This window comes from Patagioenas fasciata, chromosome 2 (assembly GCF_037038585.1).
Source record: "Patagioenas fasciata isolate bPatFas1 chromosome 2, bPatFas1.hap1, whole genome shotgun sequence".
Classification (NCBI taxonomy): domain Eukaryota; kingdom Metazoa; phylum Chordata; class Aves; order Columbiformes; family Columbidae; genus Patagioenas; species Patagioenas fasciata.
The window spans coordinates 108,178,232-108,200,823 of record NC_092521.1 but is presented as its reverse complement, the minus strand read 5'-3'; the positions used below and the strand labels follow the sequence as shown (position 1 = coordinate 108,200,823).

General features: G+C 36.2%; 1 protein-coding gene across 1 annotated transcript in view; it reads left to right on the top strand.

Moving 5' to 3' along the window:
- The window catches only part of CUL1 (cullin 1), a 51,725-nt gene that overhangs the window by 10,420 nt on the left and 18,713 nt on the right, over positions 1-22,592 (top strand). Inside the window, exons 2-7 of the mRNA XM_065832045.2 lie at positions 4,631-4,923; positions 14,581-14,755; positions 15,885-16,052; positions 17,098-17,148; positions 18,066-18,156; positions 18,832-18,995. Coding sequence (XP_065688117.1) covers positions 4,784-4,923; positions 14,581-14,755; positions 15,885-16,052; positions 17,098-17,148; positions 18,066-18,156; positions 18,832-18,995 — 789 coding nt within the window. The 5' untranslated portion in view covers positions 4,631-4,783. The remainder of the gene's footprint in view (positions 1-4,630; positions 4,924-14,580; positions 14,756-15,884; positions 16,053-17,097; positions 17,149-18,065; positions 18,157-18,831; positions 18,996-22,592) is intronic.

The following is a 22,592-nucleotide window of genomic DNA, read 5'->3' as shown; positions in this document are numbered from 1 at the left end:
TACTCTGTCTTTAAAAAAAAAACATGCTATCTGGGCTCTTGAGTCAGCTGGAAAACCTGGCTCTGGAGCTATAAGTTCTTACTGGGCCAAGAAGCTGACAGCTTCGAATTCTAAGCTATCTTGAAATCTGTGGTTCAGAAATAAGTGGTTGTGGAAGAAATACAGGTGATTCCAAGGCCTTGAGCTGTAAGGATGAAAGTTATGTTGTATTAGAACATAAGAATGAGGTAGTCTTTCCAGCGGATGGCTTGAGATGCTGCAAATCTGGTGGGCTTTCTGATGTTTTTAGATAAAAGTGGGGTTAACTTTAAGATTTTCTTGTAGGCATCATTCAGCATACACATCGTTTTCCTCAAAGGGGATATGTAAAAGAAATACTATTGATTATTAGATGATAAGTAAAAACAAATCCAGTGTTTTTCAATGTGATATGTTTCCTTGCATATGAGGCATGTCTTGTTCTGTCTTCCCCAGTGAAGAAAAGGGGGGGGAACTAGCATTTCCCTCTGTCCTTCAAGGATGTTGTTCTAAAGTTTTGGCAGAAACCTCCTTTTGACAATTGGCATGGGCAGAAACGACAATTTTGCTTGACAGGCTTTTTTAATTTCAGTACTTGAATGCAGGGTTGAAAGACAAAATGACATTGAACATTGGCATGCTGTTGCATCAAATTGTGTATCTATCAGCTGGAAACTGCAGGGGTAACTTTTTTCTTGTTAATATACCTAGTTCTGAAGATATAATGAAATCTGGGTTCTCTGGTCCACAGCTACAGAGCAGGTGTTGCAACTGGGGCAGGTGGTCCTGTCTGTGAAGCAGGTCACCAGTAAGTTTGATCTGTTTGGCCAAGAAACCACAGTGATGGTCAGTTTGAAGCTGACTTGTGGATAGTCCTGCTGACAGCACTTGGGAAGGTGAGAGATTTAACTGATGTGAAGGTTATCACTTGATGCTGAGGTTTTAATTCACCTGTAGCAATTCACAGTTCATGGGAAGCCACCTTGCTCTTGGCAAGCCCCAGCACTGAGAGACAGTAAACTTCTAAACTCGCTTTTCTCCCTCTGTATAAGTTTAGCAAGTGTGACCCTGGGTAGAGAGATGCAGTGTAACTACTGTGGACTGGATTTGACCTTCCAGAATTGTTTGCCCAGAAGAGCTTTTCTATGCATGAATGACAAAAGTAGAGTTGAAAATTGCACTTTTCACATGAAATAATATTTAATATTTTCACTGGATGTTTGTGTATAATACCAACTGTGCTGAGTAGCAAAACCTTGTTTTACCCCTTCTCTCTCTGTACATGTAACAACATAGCTTAGTTTAACCACCGAGTAAAAATGATTGCTTTCATAAATATGCTTTTGTAGTTAAAGTATTCTTATGTAGTGAAACTTTACTCCTGTTGAGGTAATATGTTAATAATTGCATTTCTGTTCTTCTGCACATACATCTGAAAAAAAAATAGTAGTTTATAGCATTATTCATCTATTGTTTTATTTCCCAACTATGTTAACTAATAACTATCTGGGCAAAGGAAATTATTTGAGTCTATGGTGTTAGTAACGGCATGCTATAATTCTGTATTCACGTCTTTAATTGCAAAATTCAAATTGGAAACCAGTCCAGGGATAGTGAGGTAGTGTTGTCAAACACAGTGGAATTTATTACTTATAAAGCAAAGTTATTTCTATGTAGTGGATTTCATGAGAAAATAAAAATCAAATTTAAGTTCTTTCTCATTGCATTGTTTTTATTGGGGGGAAGGGTGGCAAAATTAGTGCAATGTGAAGAAGGAAGAGCTTGAGTTTAAAAGATTCTGGGTAAAGGTAATATTTGTAGATGCACCAAGGTACATAAAAGCTAGGAGATGCTTAACTGGAGAAATAAGTTAAACATTTTCATTTTCATAGAGGGATAAGTTCCATATCCACTGGGTAGCTGGTGACCTCAAGCTTGCAATGGAAGGGTGGCTACATCTTACTGGCACCTGGAGAGATGTCTGAGTAAGAGCCCTGGCTGTCACCCCTCTCTGTGGGCTGCCTGGGAAGGGACCTTGGTTCCCTGTTGTGAATTATTGTAAAGTTTATTATGTTTTCTGCTAGCTAGCTGGGGGGGTTGGCCTTTTGTTATGCAGCACTGCAGTATTTTGTATTAGTTAGACTGAAATATTTTTACTAGAATGTGCTCTAATTCTAGGCTGCTTGCTTTTTGCAGATTAGTAAGAGTAATGGTCAGTTACTTCTTACAGATACTGCAGTTGTAGTAGAGTTGTAAGTTCCCAACCGTGTCTTCTCTTGCTTATGTGGAAAGTTCAAATAGTATCCAATTTAAGGAACCAGAAAGTTTCTTCTTTCCTGGATTGTAGACATCAAGTTTATTTTCTTGCTTTGTATTGCAATTCCAACTTAAGATCATAGTCCAAGATTGTGGGTGTGTAACATGCACAGTGTTTCCTTCTGTAGAGGCAATTGACTGCATGTGAACTTTAGTTCTTTTGGGCTTTCATTGCTCAGTTGTGGAAGTCCATTATTGTTAGTACTACAGGAGGTTCAATTTCCAGAAATTAAAGAGGTTAAATAAAAACAAGGTATAGTCTGTATTAGACTTCAGCATGATGATGCGTTGTTACCATGTGTCTTTAATAACCAGTTTGCTGTAAATACAGAAACAGAATGGCAAGGATAAATTTTAAGTGCATGTTTTGTAAGACACATATTGATTTAGTTCTTGTTTTTCCACCTAATCTTCAAAATAATTGTTGCTCATGTAAACAGAAAAATTAACTAGAGAAGCAGTTTGTCTGATTGAAATGAGACAGTACTTGTTGCTTAGACTGACATAATGTTTTCTACTTAGAGCTTGAGATTTAAACGCTTACCGGTGATGGATAGTAAAGGGCTATGAGGAGTGGTAGCTTCTCTGTTACTGTGGTAGGACAGGTTCACTAACTGAAACTGAAGAAGTGTCTCGATCTTAGTTCTTTTAGGGTCAAGGAAATCAGGCAGGAGAGAAGTCCTACAAATAACTTGGGCAGGGGAGGGTCAGGAAGGGTATAACAAAATACTTAATCTTTTAAAACAGGGTGAGATCTGGAGGGGAATATCTAGCAACCTGGAAGTAGCTGTGACAAAGAACCTATGACATACTGTAGATCCTGAAGGAATAGCTTTATTTTCTGCTACTCAAAGGCCAAAACAAAAAAAATTAGGATTTTTCAGGTGTTAGCGTATACTATCCTTGAAATTATGGAAGGGTTTATATAATCCTTGGCCAACAGTCTCCATTACGTGACAGGTTTATCTCAAAGCTGTATTCTTCTTACCTATAGAAGCATGTCAAAAAGTCATTATGTGTTTCATTGTGTTTTGAGTATTTCAGTGAATGGGCTCTAGGGCACAGAATGGTTTAGGCTGGAAGGGACCTTTAAAGATCGTGTAGTCCATGGGCGGCAACATCTTTCACTAGATTGGGTTGGTCAAAGCCTCATCCAACCTGGCCTTGAACACTTGCAATGATGGGGCATCAACAAGTTCTCTGGGCAGCCTGTTTCAGTGTCTTATCATGCTCATTGTGAAAAAAAAAAAAAAAAGTTAAAAAATATTATATTTAGTCTAAATCTACCCTCTTCCAATTTAAAACCATTGACCCATGTCCTGTCACTACAGTCCCTTTCTCCATCTTTCTTATAAGCCCTCTTTATATATTGAACAACTGCAATAAAAGCTGGTCCTGACTTATTACAGCTCTATTATTTATGGGTTAATTTTTTTTTAAATCATGTTACCTCCTTTGTCATTTTTTTGATACCTTCTTAGTTTTGTTACCACAGTTGATGTGACATGTTAAAATTGCAAGATATTTTAGGGACTCATGTAAAAAAATGTATCTTCTCTGCTTGATAATTCTCTGTAGTCCTTTCCAGGTGACTGTTTTCCTACTCTATCAAATCATGAGGCTGATGAATGATCACACAATCTTTACTTCGTGCATGCTATTAGTTGTTCTTTCTTCCCACCGTTATTGTGTGCATATTCTCGTGCTGATATGATAACACTGATGGAAGTGGTGTTCATTTAATTAGCAGAGAAATTAATGTAAGCATGCATTTACTTAGGTAGAAAAATTCTCAGCTCCTAAAACACCTTGGACTTTCAGGTTACCTGTAATAGACTCTCAAGTCTGGAAGAGTTACTGATAACCAAATAAAATTTGTTATTTTTAATATCTTCTGATTCATCTTGGATATCCATCCAGATACTTGTTAAATAAGGAGTTACTACAGAACCCTGAGTTTTTTGGTGATACTGGAGTTTTACTGTAGGATAGGGAGGAAACTCTTCTTAGTAGGATAGTGTCTGCTGCTTGGAAAGACTTCTACTGTTAAAACATCAATGCTAATAAGAAAATTTATTGTCCTCAGCACTGACCTACAGGCTTTGGACAGATCTGGGCACTAATAGTCACATTTTGTAGTGGATTGCTGAATTGCAAAATTATGTTATTTGGTTCTCATATTGGATTTGTCATCTGTGCAAATGAAAATACTTCAATGAAAATTACTTTTGTATTTTTTTCTAGTATGAATAAGTTTGGACTTTAATAATGTGTATATTTTCTTTTTATTTTGCAGATTATCTTCCTGGGAAGCATCACTCTTTGTATGTAAAGAACATCTCACTGAGTTGCTGCAGCTGAGTTTAGAATGCTACTTGACTTGTGATTCTGATGGAGGAATAACCAGATCTTGGGCTGCTGCACTGGAAAACTTTACAGGAAATACAACATGTCATCAAATAGGAGTCAGAACCCGCACGGACTTAAACAGATTGGTCTTGACCAGATATGGGATGACCTAAGAGCTGGAATTCAACAAGTTTACACCAGACAAAGTATGGCAAAATCCAGATACATGGAACTCTACACGTATCCTAATGTCTAAGCCAAAGCCAGATAGTACTTTAACAGTTAGTAGATTAGAGATAGCTTTTTTACTTTTCTAAACTCAGAATTGCTTCGTAACTGTTTGACTTACTGACTTTTAAGAATATGTTTTTATTTTGAAGATTAGCCTTTTCTGTTGAATCTTAACTGGCAAATAAGCAGGAGCAACCTGTTGTCTGGGAAACTGTCATCATAATTACGGCTACTTGTGAATTTCAGGTTTGATTACTATTGTCTTTGGCAGAGCAGATGTTTAAAGTGATTTTATTGATAGGTCTAATTATGAGTCCACAATACACCAAAAGAAAATGGAAATTCTTTTTCCTTTATATGTTAGTCTCTGGCATTATGCTGTATATCTTATTGGTAATAATGTCTGGTTACCTGGAAAATTTTTATCTTATCAGCCTCAGAGCAGCAGTACTTTACTCTTGAGTTGGTTTTATGATTTTCCAGCTAAAGTAAGAATGTACCTGGTAGATTTCTCTTCAATTCCTAGCTTACATTAGAGAGTTATTGGAATTTTCTAGCATCTCCCCATTCTGAGAGTTGTTATAAAATGCTAAAAGGGGGTTGTATTCATCCTTGTACATGTGTGCTGAAGTACTGTTTGGAATATTGTAGGAAACCTGTTTCTGTCAGGTAGTGCGTAAGGATTTGAGAGAGAGATGTGCTTCTTGCTGTGTTATAACTTCAGTGTTTGACTTCAGGGCTTTGAGAAGCCCTTCTTTTATCTTCCACCTATAAAGTGGCATGTAAACAGATATGATGAGGAGCCACCTCTGTTTTGCATCGATAGTTCTGTGTTCACTCTTGGAACCTTGTGTTGTGCAGCAGAGCAAGCCCTGTAGACATACTGTAAAAGAAATGAATGAATGCATTTCCTATCTAACTTCAAGTAGTTCTGAGGGTTTTTTATTAAAAAATATTGTTCTGATACATAAATTAACATCTAAAACTGTTGTCGGCACTGATTTGGAATTGGATATGAAATTTTAGTTTGTGTGAATTTTTTTGAAAGGACATAGGTTTTATAAAAGAGGAACTTGAAGGCTATAAAGCAATTAATTTTGTAGTTCTCTGAACTGTTTAAGGAAATAGAAGAGTTTGACTCTGTGATTACGTGTACAGAAAGCAATGTGTAATCTTACCTGTGGCTGCAGAATCCATTCTGTTTGAGGGTGTGGGAAAAACCCTGAGCAGTCTGCTGAGTGTTTCTGGATTACTTCTTTAGTAGTAATGGGAAGGTGAAACAGCATTTGATTTAGGGTCAGAACTTCTCCTAAGACTTAAAATTACTGATTTCTTGCAGTGCTAGGTTCAGTATTGTTCTTGGCTGAATGAAGCAAGTCTGCAGAGCTGAATGTCTGATGGAAATCTGACATGTAGTAGAACCTCTGAGAACTCTTTTTTTCTGAGTGCCTTTAATACATTCCTGTTTGTGGGTTCTATCAAGCAGGGCAGCTGAAGACTAAATACTTCTTACAGTTGTAATGTTAAAACACTTTGTTTTTTTTCTTCTCCTTCTCTTGTTCTCATATATTCTTGGGATGAAGCTCTAAAAGGGATATGTCGTCTAGTAACTACTCATTTCATCTTAGTTACTGCTTTAAGGAATTGTTTCGTCAAAACCAAGTATCGAGAAATTTTCCTGCACTATATTTAGCTAGTATAATTTTTCACAGTGGCTTACACGAAGAGCTGAAGAAAATAAGAATTTCAGAAAGTTATTTCCAAGCACCCATCAGCTTCTCAATTTCCAGATTTGATTGGTGAATGGAAAGTGGTAGGCTTTTTGTGTGTACTTTTTATTTGTCAAAATGACTCTTTTTGGGCATAAACTCATGCTTTCACTGTCTTGATTTACAAAACATAGTCTGAGAAGCATTTTTAAGGAAACTTTTTAGACAGTGTAGTTAATTTATGCCTATATGGAACAGAGGAACATTTTGTTCAGTTACAATATTTAAAGAAAATACAGTTGGGAAAAATAAGACTCCAAGTACCATTAATTTATAACAAATATACTTTTAATCTACATTGAGATCTTAAAAAATTTTCATTGGTAAGAAGAGGAGTATACAGTACTATGGAAGGTGTGGTGGTTTTACTAAAAAGTGCATCAGCAATGTCCAAATTAGCTCTCAGTGTCCTGATCATACTGTTGAAATCAACTGTTCTATAATACATCAGGGTAGTTATGTTTGGCATAATTATCATATAGCTCTTATTTGAAACTTTGAAGTGGCTGAATTAACTGTAACTTAAAACTTGTTCAAGTCTTACATCCCTAAATTGTATTCTACGGTTATTTCTGTTATTGTTCCGTATTAACCATCATCATTATTTTCAAAAGTAATTGCTTTAAGTATTTTAAAGTAAGTTTGGGTAAAAGTTAGGTTGTTCTGTAACATTTAATTATTTTATGAAAAATCTTTTCCTTATTTCTAAATTTGCTTATTGTCATTCATCTGTTTTGAGGCAGCTGGTATCTTGGTCTGTTTGATTTTTGGTGGTTTTTTTGTGGTTGTGGTTTTGTGTGTGTGTGGTGGTGGTGGTGTTGTTTTCTTCTGGACAGATTAGTATGCTCTTTCAGTACAGAAAAGAGACAGGGGTGTTAGGGTATGCACTTCTTAAACATCAGAAACTGTTCCACTTTCTCTTGAGATTCTCTCACTCTCAATCATCCTTTCACTTTAATGCCGAATTGTTTAAGGTCACTCTGGATACACCAAAGCAGTCTCTGCTCTCCTACTAGCATTAATCCTGCTTATGTTCGATATGATATTTTGTAGCGTTTTTCGTGTATCAGTTAATGCTTATGTGGAATGTGAAGGCAGAAGTATCTGTATGTTTGAAGGGTACAGAGTATACTTTTCCTTGTGTGGGAAGGTACATATGATTATGTTTTTGTGTAATTATGGTTTTTGTAATTTATAAAAATTGCTGCTTCAGTTTGAAAGAAGTGCAGAATATGTTTATAATAGTGCAATCAGCTTTTTTTTAATGTTGTTCTTCAAAGATCATTTGCTGTTCTACTTGCTTTTCGTAGCAACCAAGAAAATTCTCTACAAAACCAGCTTCTGTCAGTGCAAAGAACTATAAACTTAAAAGCAACCTCAGGGTGGTTCTTACACTTCCTGGCATGAAGACTGTACACTATGAATTTGGCTTTGAAAATTTGTGTTTTTCTTGTAACTCAGTGCTTCCCTGTGATTCTTTTCAGTTTATCCTGTGAAAAGGGAAACAAGAAATTATCTGTTAGTCTTCAAATGGCTTTTGCTGGAAGTTTCTCAGATCTCAGACTTGTAGAAACTTGTCTGAGCTCAGTTATGCCTGGATTTTCATAGTAGCTGCATGGCTCATGCTGTAATAACTCCTTTGATCTTTGTCCTTCCCTGACTAAAATTGGGATGGTTTAATAGTGCAATGGTATCTAATCTAAGGACTTAAATTTGTAACTGATCTTAAGATAAAGTATATTGAAACACAAATGGAGAATGTGTGAGGCTGGGGGCAAGGTCTTGATTTTTTTGTTTGTTTGTTGATTTTCTTTGAACTGCTTTGTGGGGTATCTGTAACCTTTCCTTACTGGATGACAAACTGAATATATTTAAAATAGGCTCTTGCTGATACCTACTTGAAAAGAATGAAGGTTTCTGGGTTTTTTGGTTGTATTGCTGCTCCTCACAAAGCTGAAGTAGGTGTTTAAAGCACTTGTTCTGAAAAGATACTGATTTTTGGCAACCTTATCATTTGTGCAAAATTCCTTTGTCTGTTTTACTCTTAAAGTCATGTATGCATGCCCACTTCTCTTTGCAACTTTACTTATGGATGAGGTGGTTTTGTGAGGCACTCACAGCTTATCTTCTAGACACACAGGAGTTGAAATGGCTTGAAGAAGATCTGTGAAGTGGTTCTCTAGTAGATATAATAAGCTGTATTGCTTGTATTAGAAGTGGTTTTACCATTTTCGTAATCTTTCCTAGGAATTTTCCTAACAGTATTTTTAGTATTATGTGTTGTTCTTGCATGCCTTTGGTGTAATCTAGGAAAATAGAGATTTTTGGCAAAAGTGGAACTAACCTCAACTTGTTCCTTTAGGAGAGCTGTTGAAGTGACAGAGCACTCAGCATAATTACTGCTTTAGATCTGTGAAACAGTGAATTTATGTCTGAAATTGATCCTTATTATAAAGAAACTGGAAGTAATGAGAGAGAAATTCTGCTTAGAGAGGTTTTTTTCAGGTCTTGTTGTTCCTGTGTATTTCCTCCTTTTCAAAAGCTTTGGTGTGATTTCTCTTTGTGCTGTAGTTTTGTGGTACGTTGTGTTAACTCTGCTTCCCTTTCAGTTCCTTTTAATTTTACATATTTGTTCCTCAAGCAGACTTATTCCGCTTGTGTTATTTTTTCTTGGCAAAATGAAAAAAAAAAAGCACGAGGACCCAGATGTCCTGCTGAAAGGGTAATAAGTTATTACCTCAGCAGAATGGTTTTCTTCGTAAAAAACTGCAATATTAGGGGCTCATGAATAACCTGAGTAATTTGCACCAATTAGTGTAAAATCAGAGTGTTTTCCTGTTGTGTGCTGAATTACAAAACTGGTACTTGTCTGACATAATTTTTGTTTGCACTTCCACCTGGAGGAAAAAAAAGCTGTATGGAGTATTTTGGTACTTCTCTGGGGTGGATGGTAGATTAGAGGTGATTGTGGCACACTCAGCCCTGTGTTTTGGTGGTGTACTTGCTCAAAAAGTATATGCATTACTACTGCAAGAGCCTGTTTCACTTCCCCTGTACAGACACAGAAGTTCGGATCTGTTCAGCAAAGGATCTAGGAGAAGGGCCAACAGTTAGTTGTAGTGGCAGTCACTTCCCCAGTTAAAGTCACTGGTTACCTGCAAGAACTCCTATGCTACTGGAAAAGCGAGTGGCAAGTAGGGCCTCCAGGTGGATTGTGTGTCAGGATCATTTCCTTCAGTGGTAATAATCTCCTATACGCCCATAAATTCATTATGGTATGACAGCATGGGAATGTTGGGTTTTTTTTCCTGTTTCATGGACCAGCTTTAGAAACCGAGTTGGAGTTGTCAAAAGCAGTGTAAATTATATTGAAGGCGAAGGTGGCAGTTAATTTGTCTTTTGCTGCTTCTTGTATCCCATTTTGAAGAGTTTCAGAGAAGAATAAAGTTCTGAAAAAGATTCTTTCATTTTAAACAACACAATGCTGAAAAAAAAAATATGAACTTCCTTTTGCTCTTCTACCTCGAATTTTAATTTGGATAGGTAAATGTAATTTTTTCTTCACCGTAAGGAAGGTATAGAAGTTAGAGGATATCTGTTCCTTCCATAGATGGTTTTTCTGTTTGCTGGGCCAAATCTGAACTTCAGCAGCCAGAAGCTTGGGGACCAATGCAGCTTTGCTGTGGTGCAAACTATTCTGTTGGTGACTTCTCTGCTTGTTGTACTATGCAAATTGCTATGCAGAATTATGCAGACACCTACAGAAATGTTTTCTAATAGCTGTTTGGATATGCATGTGGCTTCCAATATACAAAGCAGTTGAGGGAATTAGTTTGCTTTCTGCAACCAAGAATTCTTTTCATAGTATTCTCCTTGTAATTCTCAGATGGACTGTCATGTACTTCATTGTAAGCAGCAGAAGTCTGATTTTGTTTTGAATACGTCAGCCTTTATGTCCATGGTTGGTTTTAGCAGATGGGGACGCAGATTGTATAAAAAATCGTGGGAGAGCATTTTTTTTTTTATGTAATATGTCAGAGTTGTTTGCACTTACAAACTGCCTTCTGCACAGGCAAACTAACTTCAGTTTGTCTTGCATAGAACAACTAAACTAGAACATTTCGAAAGTGCTGTCTTGGATACTTTGGCTAGGAAGACTCAAGCCACAATAACAAATAAAGATGGACATTACTGGTATATATTTATTCCAGCTCTGAATTGATTGTTGTCAGACATAGACAAAAGGTCTGTGTTTACTTTATAAGGAATCCTGGTTTTAACAGTAAAATGTATAGAGTTAGAAAAAGGCCTATGTTTTCCAATCATGGTCTCTTATCTTTTTGAAGAACAGAAAGAATATTTTGATCAGGTAGTATTTACAAAAGCTGTAAGAATCGCCCATCATCTGGACAGTCCTCATATTTTCAGGCTTGCTCAAAGCCACTTGAGATGGGGGAGTTAGGTAAAGAAGGTTGCAAGACTGCCAACTATGAATCAACCCTAAATCTGTTGTGTCATGGTGGAGAGACTTTCCATACACAATTCAGAGGACCTTATATTAAATATTTTAAAGTTGAACTGTGAGGTAAGCCCCACTTTTCTTATTTGCAAAAAGAGGGGGAGTTTTTTGTTTAGAGAAGAATTTTTAAGAATTGTTATGCTGTGTGAAGTTACTCACTTGAACAGAAGATTCTGAAATGAAAGAGTAGATGTTAAAGTAGTGACAGTGCCAGGAAAGTTGAACAACTAGCTGGGAGCTGGAAGAAATCACTAATGTCCAGGAAATAAGTGGCTTGATAGAGATAAGAGGCTGATAAAAGTTCAGTTGCTAAGCACAAATGAAGGGTTTATATTACTGGTTGATATAATGGAAAATCTAATTATTTGACACCTGGATGAGGTAACAGGTAAGAAATAAATTTGTGCTGTATGTTTTCAAAAAGAGTTAATCTTGGGCAAAGAACATTACTCTTTTGGACAGAATGTGATGACTTTCTGAACAAGTACATGAGTATAGAGCATTGGAAGGCTTTGCTTTCAGTTTGACACAAAGCCGTATTCCTGGTGGCATGCAGGATACTCTGATCCTTAACCACAGTTTAAGGATATGATTTGTCTGTGAAGCTTTTTTTTTTTTTAAGAAATTGCAAGAGAGTTAACTGGATATTTTAGGAGATTTTTCTACTTGAGCTTTACTGTTTAAGTACTAGAGCAAGTCAGTTCATAATGACTGTAATGCATTGTATATTTGGGGTTTCTAATGCCCTTGGTATTTAATTGTGCTGATGTCTTCCATTATATTGTGCTAGGCTTTCTGAAAAGAAAGATATTAATTTCCTAATATGTGGCATAGTGTGGAGAAAACCTATCTAGTGGTTAAAGCTTTGTCCATTAGTTAAAACACAAGTTAAAACCAAATTAGACCTTCTGGATTGCTTAATATTATGTTCTCTAACAAGGGATGTGACTCAAAACCCTGCCCTCGGACTGTCAGTAGAAGTGTGAGTGCTCAGTAGTTTTGTTTCTGTTGGCTAATTGTTGGCCTGGTGAGTCATTAGGGTAATTGTTGTCAGATCTGAGTTCTCATGAAGTTGAAGTGAAGTGCTACCAAGCTAGTTTATTTTCCTTGTTTGTGGAGTGCGTTTTCTTTCAGGATGCTTTCTTATTCAGAGTGTTTTGAGCAATGTAACTTCTACCTATTACTTTGGAAGAATTCTCAATATTTCAGTGTTTTAGATCAGAAAACAGAATGGTTTTTTTAAATGTTATGTTAACAGATACAGCAAGTCTTCTAGATTGTATTAGTATGTGAGGAAAAATTAATGCTACTACATACTTAAATGCTGGGATTGTACTTGTAGCCTAAAATTGGGTTTTGGTGGATCTCATGGTGTGCATTTGGGAGTGCGTGTCTCACCATTACTGCTTTCTAGCTTTGTCTGCTGTCTGCCTATGTTAAATGGCCAAAACTTTCATAAAAGATTGTGTTTGAAAGAATGCAAAAATGCTCTCCTTTGTGTTTTCAACTACTGAATGTTCCTTGAGGCTGGTGTTGGAATTTTTCTGTTCGAATGAAAGCTATGTATTTGTAGAAGGCCAGTATAATATTAGGTTGATGCAAAAGTAATTGCAGTTTTTACATTGTTGAATTTGCTGTTTGATATTGGAATACATTCTTAAATGTGGCTATGTTATACATAATTTCAGTGTGCTTTTATCTTTTTTTTTTGCTACTGAATTCTTGTTTGCTGTTTATTTTATACTTATTTTAGACTATAGAAATGATGTTGGACAAAAAGCAGATTTGAGCCGTTTTTTTATTTGAGTTCAAAGTTAGTTGTAAAGTAGTGGAAACAATTTGCAACAGCAACAATGCGTTTGGCCCAGGAACTGCTAACGAACATACAGTGCAGTGGTGGTTCAAGAAGTTTTCATAGAGTCATAGTATGTCCCGAGTTGGAAGGGACCCACAGCTCCTGTCTCTGCATATGAGAACCCCACAGTTCACACCATGTGTCTGAGGGTGTTGTCCGGTCTCTTCTTGAACACTGTCAGGCTTGGAGCTGTGACACCTCACTGGGGAGCCTGTTCCAGTGCTCCACCACCCTCTGGGGGAGGAACCTTTTCTGAAGTTTTGCGAAGGAGATAAGAGCCTTGAAGATGAGAAGCAGGGTGGTTGACCTTTGGAAGTTGACAACAACCAATTGAGAGGAATCATTGAAACTGATCCATTTAGAACTACACAAGAAGTTGCCTAAGAACTTGATGTTGACCATGCTATGGTTGTTTGACATTTGAAGCAAATTGGGAAGGTAAAAAGGCATGATGAGTGTGTGCCTCAGGAGCTGACCGAAAATAATCATTAAAAAACCCTGTCATTTTGAAGTGTTGTCTTCTCTTATTCCATGCAACAACAATGAACCGTTTCTCGATCAGATTGTGACGTGCAACAAGTGGATTTTATATGACAAATGGCAATGACCAGCTCAGTGGCTGAACCAAGAACAACATCAAATCTTTTCCCAAAGCCAAACTGCACCAAAAAAAGGTCATGGTCACTGTTTGGTACTGTGCTGCCAGTCTTATCCATTGCAGCTTTCTGAGCCCAGGAAAACCATTACATCTGAGAAGTCTGCTCAGCAAATTGATGAGATGCACCGAAAACTGCAGCACCTGCAACCAGCGCCGGTCAACAGTAAGAGTCTGAATCAGCACTTCAAAAGTTGAACGAATTGGGCTACAAATTTTTGCCTCATGTGCCACATTCACCTGACCTCTTGCCAACCACCTATCAAGCATCTTGACAACGTTTTGCAGGGAAAATCCTTCCACAACCAGCAGAATGCAGAAAGTGCTTTCCAAGAGTTTGCCGAATCCCGAGGCACAGATTTTTATGCTACAGGAATAAACAAACTTATTTCTTGTAGGCAAAAGTGTGTTGATTGTAATAATTCCTATTTTGTTTAACAAAGATGTGTTTGAGCCTAGTTATAATGATGTAAAATTCACAGTCCAAAACTGCAATTACTTTTGCACCAACCTCATACATCAAAAAATTTACGTTTAAACCTTGAAAATAACCTTATCAGCAAATTCCACTGCTTTATTTTCTTGATTTTCTTGTTAAGTAAGTGTTAATTAAATTCAATGTTGGCAGCAGTACTTACAGTGCATTTTGCTGTCTGACACATTGATACTGCAGATAATTCTGCTGAAAATCACTTCATTTTCTTAGCTTTGGTTTGATTTTATGATTTTAGGTTAATACATTTTGTAATGTATTATGGTTAGGTCATTTATGGTATTATAAAAATAGCTTATTGAAATTAACATACTGTTTTTCATTGTATTTTTTGTCTTACGCTGGCACATACATATTCCTTAACTTTCCTGTCAGTCATGTCTATAACTACTGTACTAGTGTACACCAGTCTAATCAAGCACGAGGAGCTGGAGTACCTCCTTCTAAATCGAAAAAGGGCCAGACACCTGGAGGTGCTCAGTTTGTTGGCTTGGAATTGTACAAACGGCTAAAAGAATTTCTGAAGAACTACTTGACAAATCTCCTTAAGGTAAGATGGGGCATTAGGTCGATTGACATTTTGTCATAGTAATGTGGGCTGTATTGAGAGAAGCTTCTGTCAACAAAGCTAGAGGTGTGTGCAGGCACTGAAAGTAAATTGAATGGTCTTGAAATTTGCTTTCCTCTTCATTAGCCATTAGAAACTTTTATAGGTAACCTTGGGCACAGATCAATCGCTAGGTGTACCTGTGAGCTGTTTTTCCTCTTCAAGCCAAAATGGTGTTTCTCTGTTTTATAGAAGTAATGTTACATGCTGTTTTAACCTGTCCTGTGTCTTGAACAAGAATAGCCAGACTTCATAACCAATTAACCAGCATATTAATAATGCTGAAAAAATGGTTGCCTGTAATGTTGAAAATGCCTGATGGTAACTGTTAATGTAGTGTAATAAATAAACTACCAATAGAGCAGTATGTTCATCTGCATTGTAAGAGAATGGTTCCTAGTTATTTTTGGAAAGGAACTATGCTTTTAACTTTTGGGATTTTAGTTTTGAGCAATAATAAAAGAATAGTTGGTGTCCTTTCAAGTCTACTGTGTAATTAATTTATGAAGCTATATAAAGGTGTCTGAGATCCAGAATGCCCTCCTGGTTTTATTCCCTTGTAAATTCAAGCTGTAGTGGTCCTGTTTGGAAAGAAAACATGAACTTCAATGTGTTACAACTCTATAGTTTTTTTTTTTTTTTTTTTTTCTGTAACAAGAACAAATATGATGCCATACCCATTTCCAAGTGGCAGCAGTGGGAGTGGGTGGTATATTTTCTGGAGGCTGTCATGTTGAATGCATTGCCATTGCACTGACACGTTTTATGCAATGTCCTCACCAGTGTTGCTTTCTGTTTCTAATGTGGTGCACTCTTTCCCTCTCACATGGGAGGGACAGAAGTGTCTTCAGGAGCTTTATCCACGCTGTGCATTTTTTTACCAGTGTTCTGATTTCTGAATCTCGTTCTGGCCTTGTGCTTTATTAATGCAGAAGTAAATGTATTAGCACTATATTTCCTACAGACAGATTGCATGGTGTATATTTACTACGCAGTCAATTTGTATACCCTTATATATCATAATTGTACCTTAAAATTACCCAATAGTACTGGCAAACTTCTTTTATTTTAGGATGGTGAAGATTTGATGGATGAGAGTGTGCTGAAATTCTACACTCAGCAATGGGAAGATTATAGATTTTCAAGCAAAGTATTGAACGGGATATGTGCCTACCTCAATCGACATTGGGTTCGTCGTGAGTGTGATGAGGGTCGTAAAGGAATATATGAAATTTATTCAGTAAGTACCTTTCGAAGTGAGTGTTTATCCATTCCTTCTTTCATGTTTGTATTATTATCCTGTAGATTGCTCCTTGAAACTTGTATGAAGTTCACAGAAGTTTTGAAGAAGAGGGCAAAGCAGAAATCTTACCCTCTTTCCATACTCCTACCCCAGTATATTTGTTAAAATTCCATGGGTCTAAACCTGAGATATTCAATCTGCCTTATATGTATTGGGATTACCAGTATTAGACTGTTGAGGGTTGTCCCTGAATATTTGGTGCTTATACTGTTATTTGTGTGCATCATAATGGCCTTGTCATTCCACATATAGTTCAGTCAAGTTTTTCAAATATAAATGTAGAAGTAAATTGCATTTCTTTCTGTTTATTTCAATACATCTCTACAGTTTTTTTTAGCACCGAAGCTGCTAAGATTCAGTCAACATTTGGTTTGTAGTATAAGTTATTTTGGTGCAGTCCTGAAAGATTGATATGTGATCTTGCTAATTTTTTTGTAATGTAAAATAATACAAACAAAGGAAGAACATAGAAGTTCTGTATCTCAGATAACTAAAAATACTTTTTTTTTTTAAATAAAAGATAATTATTGTCCTTACTGGTGAAGCAGGAAAGTGATGTGTTATATTACTGTTTCACTAAAATAACTTTAGATATGGTAGAAAAACAGGTGATATCCTTACTTCCCTCTGTCTTAACTTGACTTGGCATAGTGCTAAGGGACTGTGTCAGCCTGAAAATCACCAGCAAAAAAAGCTGTATGTTCTCAAAGTAATTGGTAGGGTTTGTTAGTTTTCAGAGTTGGCAGTGAATCACTGTCAGAAAACGAGATGTCTTAGGTGGAGTTAGTAATAAGGCAAATGGGAATTTTATTGTGAAACAGTCTTACTGCATGAGAAATGTGTGTGCCAAAATATAATCATTAAAAAAGTTATGATTATTTAACATAATGTATCAGCTTTCCTTAAGGAGTTATATGTATACACATATACATGCCGGATATTTTCTTTATTCTATCTTTCATCTCCTTTCCTTTACTTCTAGCTTGCCTTGGTGACCTGGAGAGACTGCTTATTCAGGCCATTAAATAAGCAGGTATATAAATATAAGTACAGTGTTGTTTTATAGGCTTAAGTTTATATCTCAGTAGTAACTGTTCAAAGGAGAATTTGGAGGATGGAAAAGGGGTGGGGGTCAGACCCAGGAAATAAAAGGAAGCTTTCTGCTTCACCTTTGATCCTAAAAAGATAAATATTTAAGGGAAATAGACATTTCTCTGAATGTGTGATTGAAGCTCAATACCAAGGCTGTTCTGTTATCTCTTTGCTGAGTAGACTCTTGACGTAACAACTTCAGCTGTTTCCAAGCCAGACAGGAGTACAGATTGATAGTCATGTCTTGAGGTTTAAGAGTCAAGATTGTGTGAGAACAGATAGTGACAGGCCTGGGGTTTTTATACTGATGCTTGGGAGATTCACATCAACCAAATATTTTTAATTAGTGAATCAGCACAATATAAAATAAGGCATTCCATCACAACAAAGTATTATATTTATGTGTGTATATTTCCCTCTTACCAGTACTTCATGATGAAAAGACTGTATTGTATTAAAATATTTGCTAGATTTCAGTTTAGAGGAACAGTAGTTGCAACATAGTATTTATCAACATAAGTACAGGTGGTTAGTCCAGCTCTTACTGCAAAGTTTTCTTGCATTTCAGGTATGAATCAAACAAAAATTTGGTTTAGAAGGTGCTTTTTGAAATTAAAAAAAGGCACTTCCATACACTTTTACAGCTCAACTAGTTGGACTGTAATTACATTATGCTACACCTTCAAGTTTTACACTCTGTGATGTCCCTAGGAATTTTATATGTTCAGGTGTCCTTAAATTTTGTTCTCAAGGACCTTGATTTGCCTTGAATATAGGAATAAACTCCTGAATAGATACTGTTTGACCTACCAGCTACTTTTTCTGTGCTTGACTTGCTTTTAATTCCTGTTTTCGAAGGTAACAAATGCTGTGTTGAAATTGATTGAAAAGGAAAGAAATGGTGAAACTATCAATACAAGGCTGATCAGTGGAGTTGTACAATCTTACGGTAAATGAGATTTCTTTATGGTTTTATTATTCTCTTAAAAATAAATAAATATCCCCTATCAGAGCCCGGGAGTAGCATCCCATCTCCTTGGATGTCCAAGAAAGATTTTTACAGTAAAATGAATGCAGTTATATATTGCTTAACTTCACGTTTTTAAAGACACCTCACACAATTTCAGTTGATTATACCATATTTGTAAAGCTTGAAAGCACAACTGATAGACAAGAGTGTTCATTGTTTACAAATCAGTTACCTAGGAGATAAATCTGCAAGCGGGGAAATATAGTAGTTTACAAAGCAGAGTGGGACTGTGTGTTACCATTTTCATGAAACTGAGAGTTTCGTGAATAAAACCCATATATCCATATAATCTGGAAACTGAAGGAAAAAACTGAGGGAGAACAGAACTAGCTCTTGAGATAGGATTTGAAAAACTTCACTGTCATCCATTTAGCGTTGTATCAAGAAGTGCAGTTTACATGAGTGATGTCTTATCCTGCTTATTTTTCAAGTGCAAAATAATTGTATACTTTAAAAAGTTTTAAAAAGAGATGCTGATACTGTCCCAGCTGATTACCTTTGTGTAAGTTGGAATGAGGGTACCTGTTTATTTTATAAGGCAGTCTCTTGCAAATACAATTTTGTCATTGCCTGCTCTTTTTTTTTTCCTTGTAGTTGAGCTGGGGCTGAATGAAGATGATGCATTTGCAAAAGGGCCTACACTAACTGTCTATAAAGAATCCTTTGAATCTCAGTTTCTTGCTGACACAGAGAGATTTTATACACGAGAAAGTACTGAGTTCTTGCAACAGAACCCGGTCACAGAGTACATGAAGAAGGTAAGTTATTAAATAAGCTTCATGGTTATTTTCTGGATACAGATATTTTTTTGGAGGTAAAGTAATATGAACTCTTGGCTTTTACTATCAGTTTCTTAAAATGCGGATTATCTTAGAGAAACAATTAGCTCCTTTTCCCTGTGGTGATTTGCTTCTGTGTTTATCTGGTCTGAAGTTTGTTTACTTAGTGTATTTCAGTAAGTACAATGAAGGCTTGAAACTTTCTTAATGGGCAAAACAGAAGAGAATGTTAAAATAAATTCAGATTTTGTTAGACTTACAGACACCAAAATAGTCATTCTGCTTCAGACCTACAAATTTACAGTTCCTATACAAGGAACTGTGTTGGCACCTTTATTGAAATCTCCTACTGAGCAAGCTGGCCAGGAAGGTAGATCATTTAAATAGCTTTAATTCTCTTAGAATATGTTAATGTAATAAACTTTGCACAATACTTCTGATCAATGGAGACCAGATTTAAATTCTTAGTCTCTGGTTTGGGGGATCTCAGACAGGGCAATTTAGAGCAAGCTGGATAAACATTGACTATGTCTAGCCTGGTTATTGGGTCAGTCTTACTGGGTGTGAAATAGATAAATTGTCTTCCATCCTGGACAAGTGCTGCTTTCTATATTTTTCTCAGCACGTTTCCTCACTTTCTAAATTGCTGTGCTTTTTTTCTCTTTCGTTTAATTAAAAAATAAGAGCCTTTTGAGTATGTAATATGCAGAAGCATGTATCTCTTTCTATTATCTTTTATGTTTCCTTTGCCATAGAACACATCCTGTCTGAGTCTTGGAATACAAGTCAATTATTTATCCCAAAAAGAGGGGAGGTGGAGCTGCAAGTTTTCCAGCAGTCCCACAGATTTGCTTTTCTGTTGTTGAATTCATTATTTTTGTTACTTCCTTTTTCAATTTCTTGTCTTTATTAATACTTTAATTCTAAAATATATAAAAAACAGATCAAGGGAATAACCTGAATGACTGGCTCACCTTGGTACAGGGCAGTAAAAAGCTGTTTGGAGGTCATTGCTATATCAAGAACTAGAGGTTAGTGGCAGGTAGAAAGAACTTACTAGTAACTCAAACTATCAAGACTTAAAGCATCCACAAAACAGCAACTCGCTTTACTTGAAGCTGATATTGAAGACACACATAAACCTAGCAGAAGGCTGGGGAAATCTTTAGCAAGAAAGCCTTTATTCTCTGTTTGAATTCATATACTAGAGATGTATTCAAGGTATTTGGGCTGTTTTGGCATCTCCTTGCAGATAATGTGCATACATTGAAATCAAACTGAACAAGAAACTCTGTTTTCATTACTCATTTCCTGAAATTTAACTGAAGAAACTGAAAAAGATGTGTGTTAGACTCTACATTAAATATTATCAGAGCTTGCAAAATGATACAAACTAAAGGATGTGACCTAACGGAAAGGGGAAACTTAAGAATTGAAACTAAAAGCTAGTTTACTGAACAAATTGTCTGATTTCTCTAGTTTGCATGCTCTGCTGGAGAAATCAAGTGAGGTTGTGCAAGTTTGCAGAGCTTAAATTAAAATTCGGATAGGTTTGTCCTTCAGTTTAATCTTACTTTATTATGCATAAGGAATTCTTAACATTTTTAACTTAAAAATAACAGGCAGTTTTGTAAACTTTTTTTTTTCCCTGTTTGGGTGTTGTAGTCTTGCATGTCACTTAAATGCCTGGAACAGAGTAGTACTCCCCCGAATTATTACTTGGATATTGCTAGAATTGGGTTATTTTCTGTTACGAAACACCTTAAATGAGACTGATGTGAAAAGCTGCAAGTTTTCCAGCAGTCCCACAGCATACTAGCAGTAAGAAGGTATTAAAAGTCATCTGTTGTAAGTATGAGCTGTGAACTAAGTAATCTGCAATTAGTAGGCTTACTTGACTTTCTCACTGAAGCACTGTGCATTGAGTTCTAATTGAAGATAAGTAGCATTGCAAAATGAAAATAAAAAGAAACTCGGAGTACCTTAGTGTACACCATCAGTGTTACCATGCTGTAGTGGAATTCTGGTTGTTTCTTGTAGAGTACTCAATGAAAGCTCAATTAGAAGTAGGATATGTGTATGTAGTTATACAGACAGACTTTACTGAGTTTAGAAAGATTGTGAATTTTTCTTCTCAGGCCAGAACTCATGAGTAAAGCTGGCATGGCCTGATATGCTGTAGGGGAAAAAGGTCAGTATTTCTTAAGACTGTCCCTTGAAATAGAGTCTCAAACTGAACTTTTGATTTTCATAGTTAAAATAGCCAAAGATATTGTGTGAACTAATTATTTTTCCCTTGTTTCTGAAATATGATGTTAAAAGGAAAGTTGAATTATAAGAACACACAAAGTGAAAGAGTGTAAGCAAATTTTAAGTCAGAGTGAATGTTTATTTTCATAAAGGAGCTCAAAGTGAGAGTTGACTGTTAACATTTCACGTGGAAGTCTAAGGCTATTTTAAGAAGCAGCATTACAAGTGGCAGAATTTCCTGAACTACAGCAATAAAGAACTTATTAAACATAAGTAGCCCTAGTAGTCTGACTTCAGTTTCCAGTGTTCATCAGAAAGATTTGCTGCTATTTGCTGTCATTAAGGAAGTCACTTGTTATTTTCTACTGGTAGGAAACTGGCAAGTAACCCGAAGCATGTACTTGTATCCCTATGCAGACTGTTCATTTTGTTTCCCTTATTTTAACCTGTACTGGTTTAACTCTAGGAATCAGTAATCCAGGACCATTTCACAAGAGCTAAATGCAAAATTATTACAAAAATGAGTGAAGCTAAGTAATATCTGCCACTGTTAAGTCATCTGTGTGTGATGCAGTAGACTAGCAGTGAAATAGTTGTTTCGTTGTTGTCCATAATATGATATTTTATGCTTAATCATTATTCTAAAATACTAGGAAAATGCATTAATTTAATTTCCTTCTCTTGATGCTATTATTAATTTAAATTATTTGGACTGATAAGGGGACATATGCACTTCATCCCTAATGATGGGCTGCAATCACAAATGGCTTGTAAAGTGAATCTAACATTTTTGCAAATAAAATAGAGGTAATTGCTATATAAACAACTTCAGTTTTAACATTTTGGCATAAGTACTGTTCCTCGAGTGACATTCAGAAATTTGGTTTGCTAGGAAGATACGTATATGTAGCATTTCATATGCCAAATTAAATGCTAGTATAATTTAAATGGTTGTGGATTACCGGGAAGCTTTTCAGTGTAAGAACGTAGATGAAAACATTCAAATAAAATCGTCATGGGCATATTGGTAAACTGATGATTTCTGTGTTGTAATTTTGTGGAGGCATGAAATGTATTTGTCTTAAACAGAACTGCTTCTATAGCTGGAGAGCTTGCTGATGCTGAAACTGCCAGCGTTTCTTGTCAGCAGCTTTCTTTTTTTCAGACAGCAAATTTCCATCTGTAAGCTTCTTATTCAGAAGCAATGGGAAAACAATCTTGCTGTGATTCTCCTCCCCATTTAAAGAGTGCATAATATTATCATTAATATAATCATCGTTTGCGTGTGTGTATGGAGGGGAGGGTCACATTATGATTCCTAGAAAA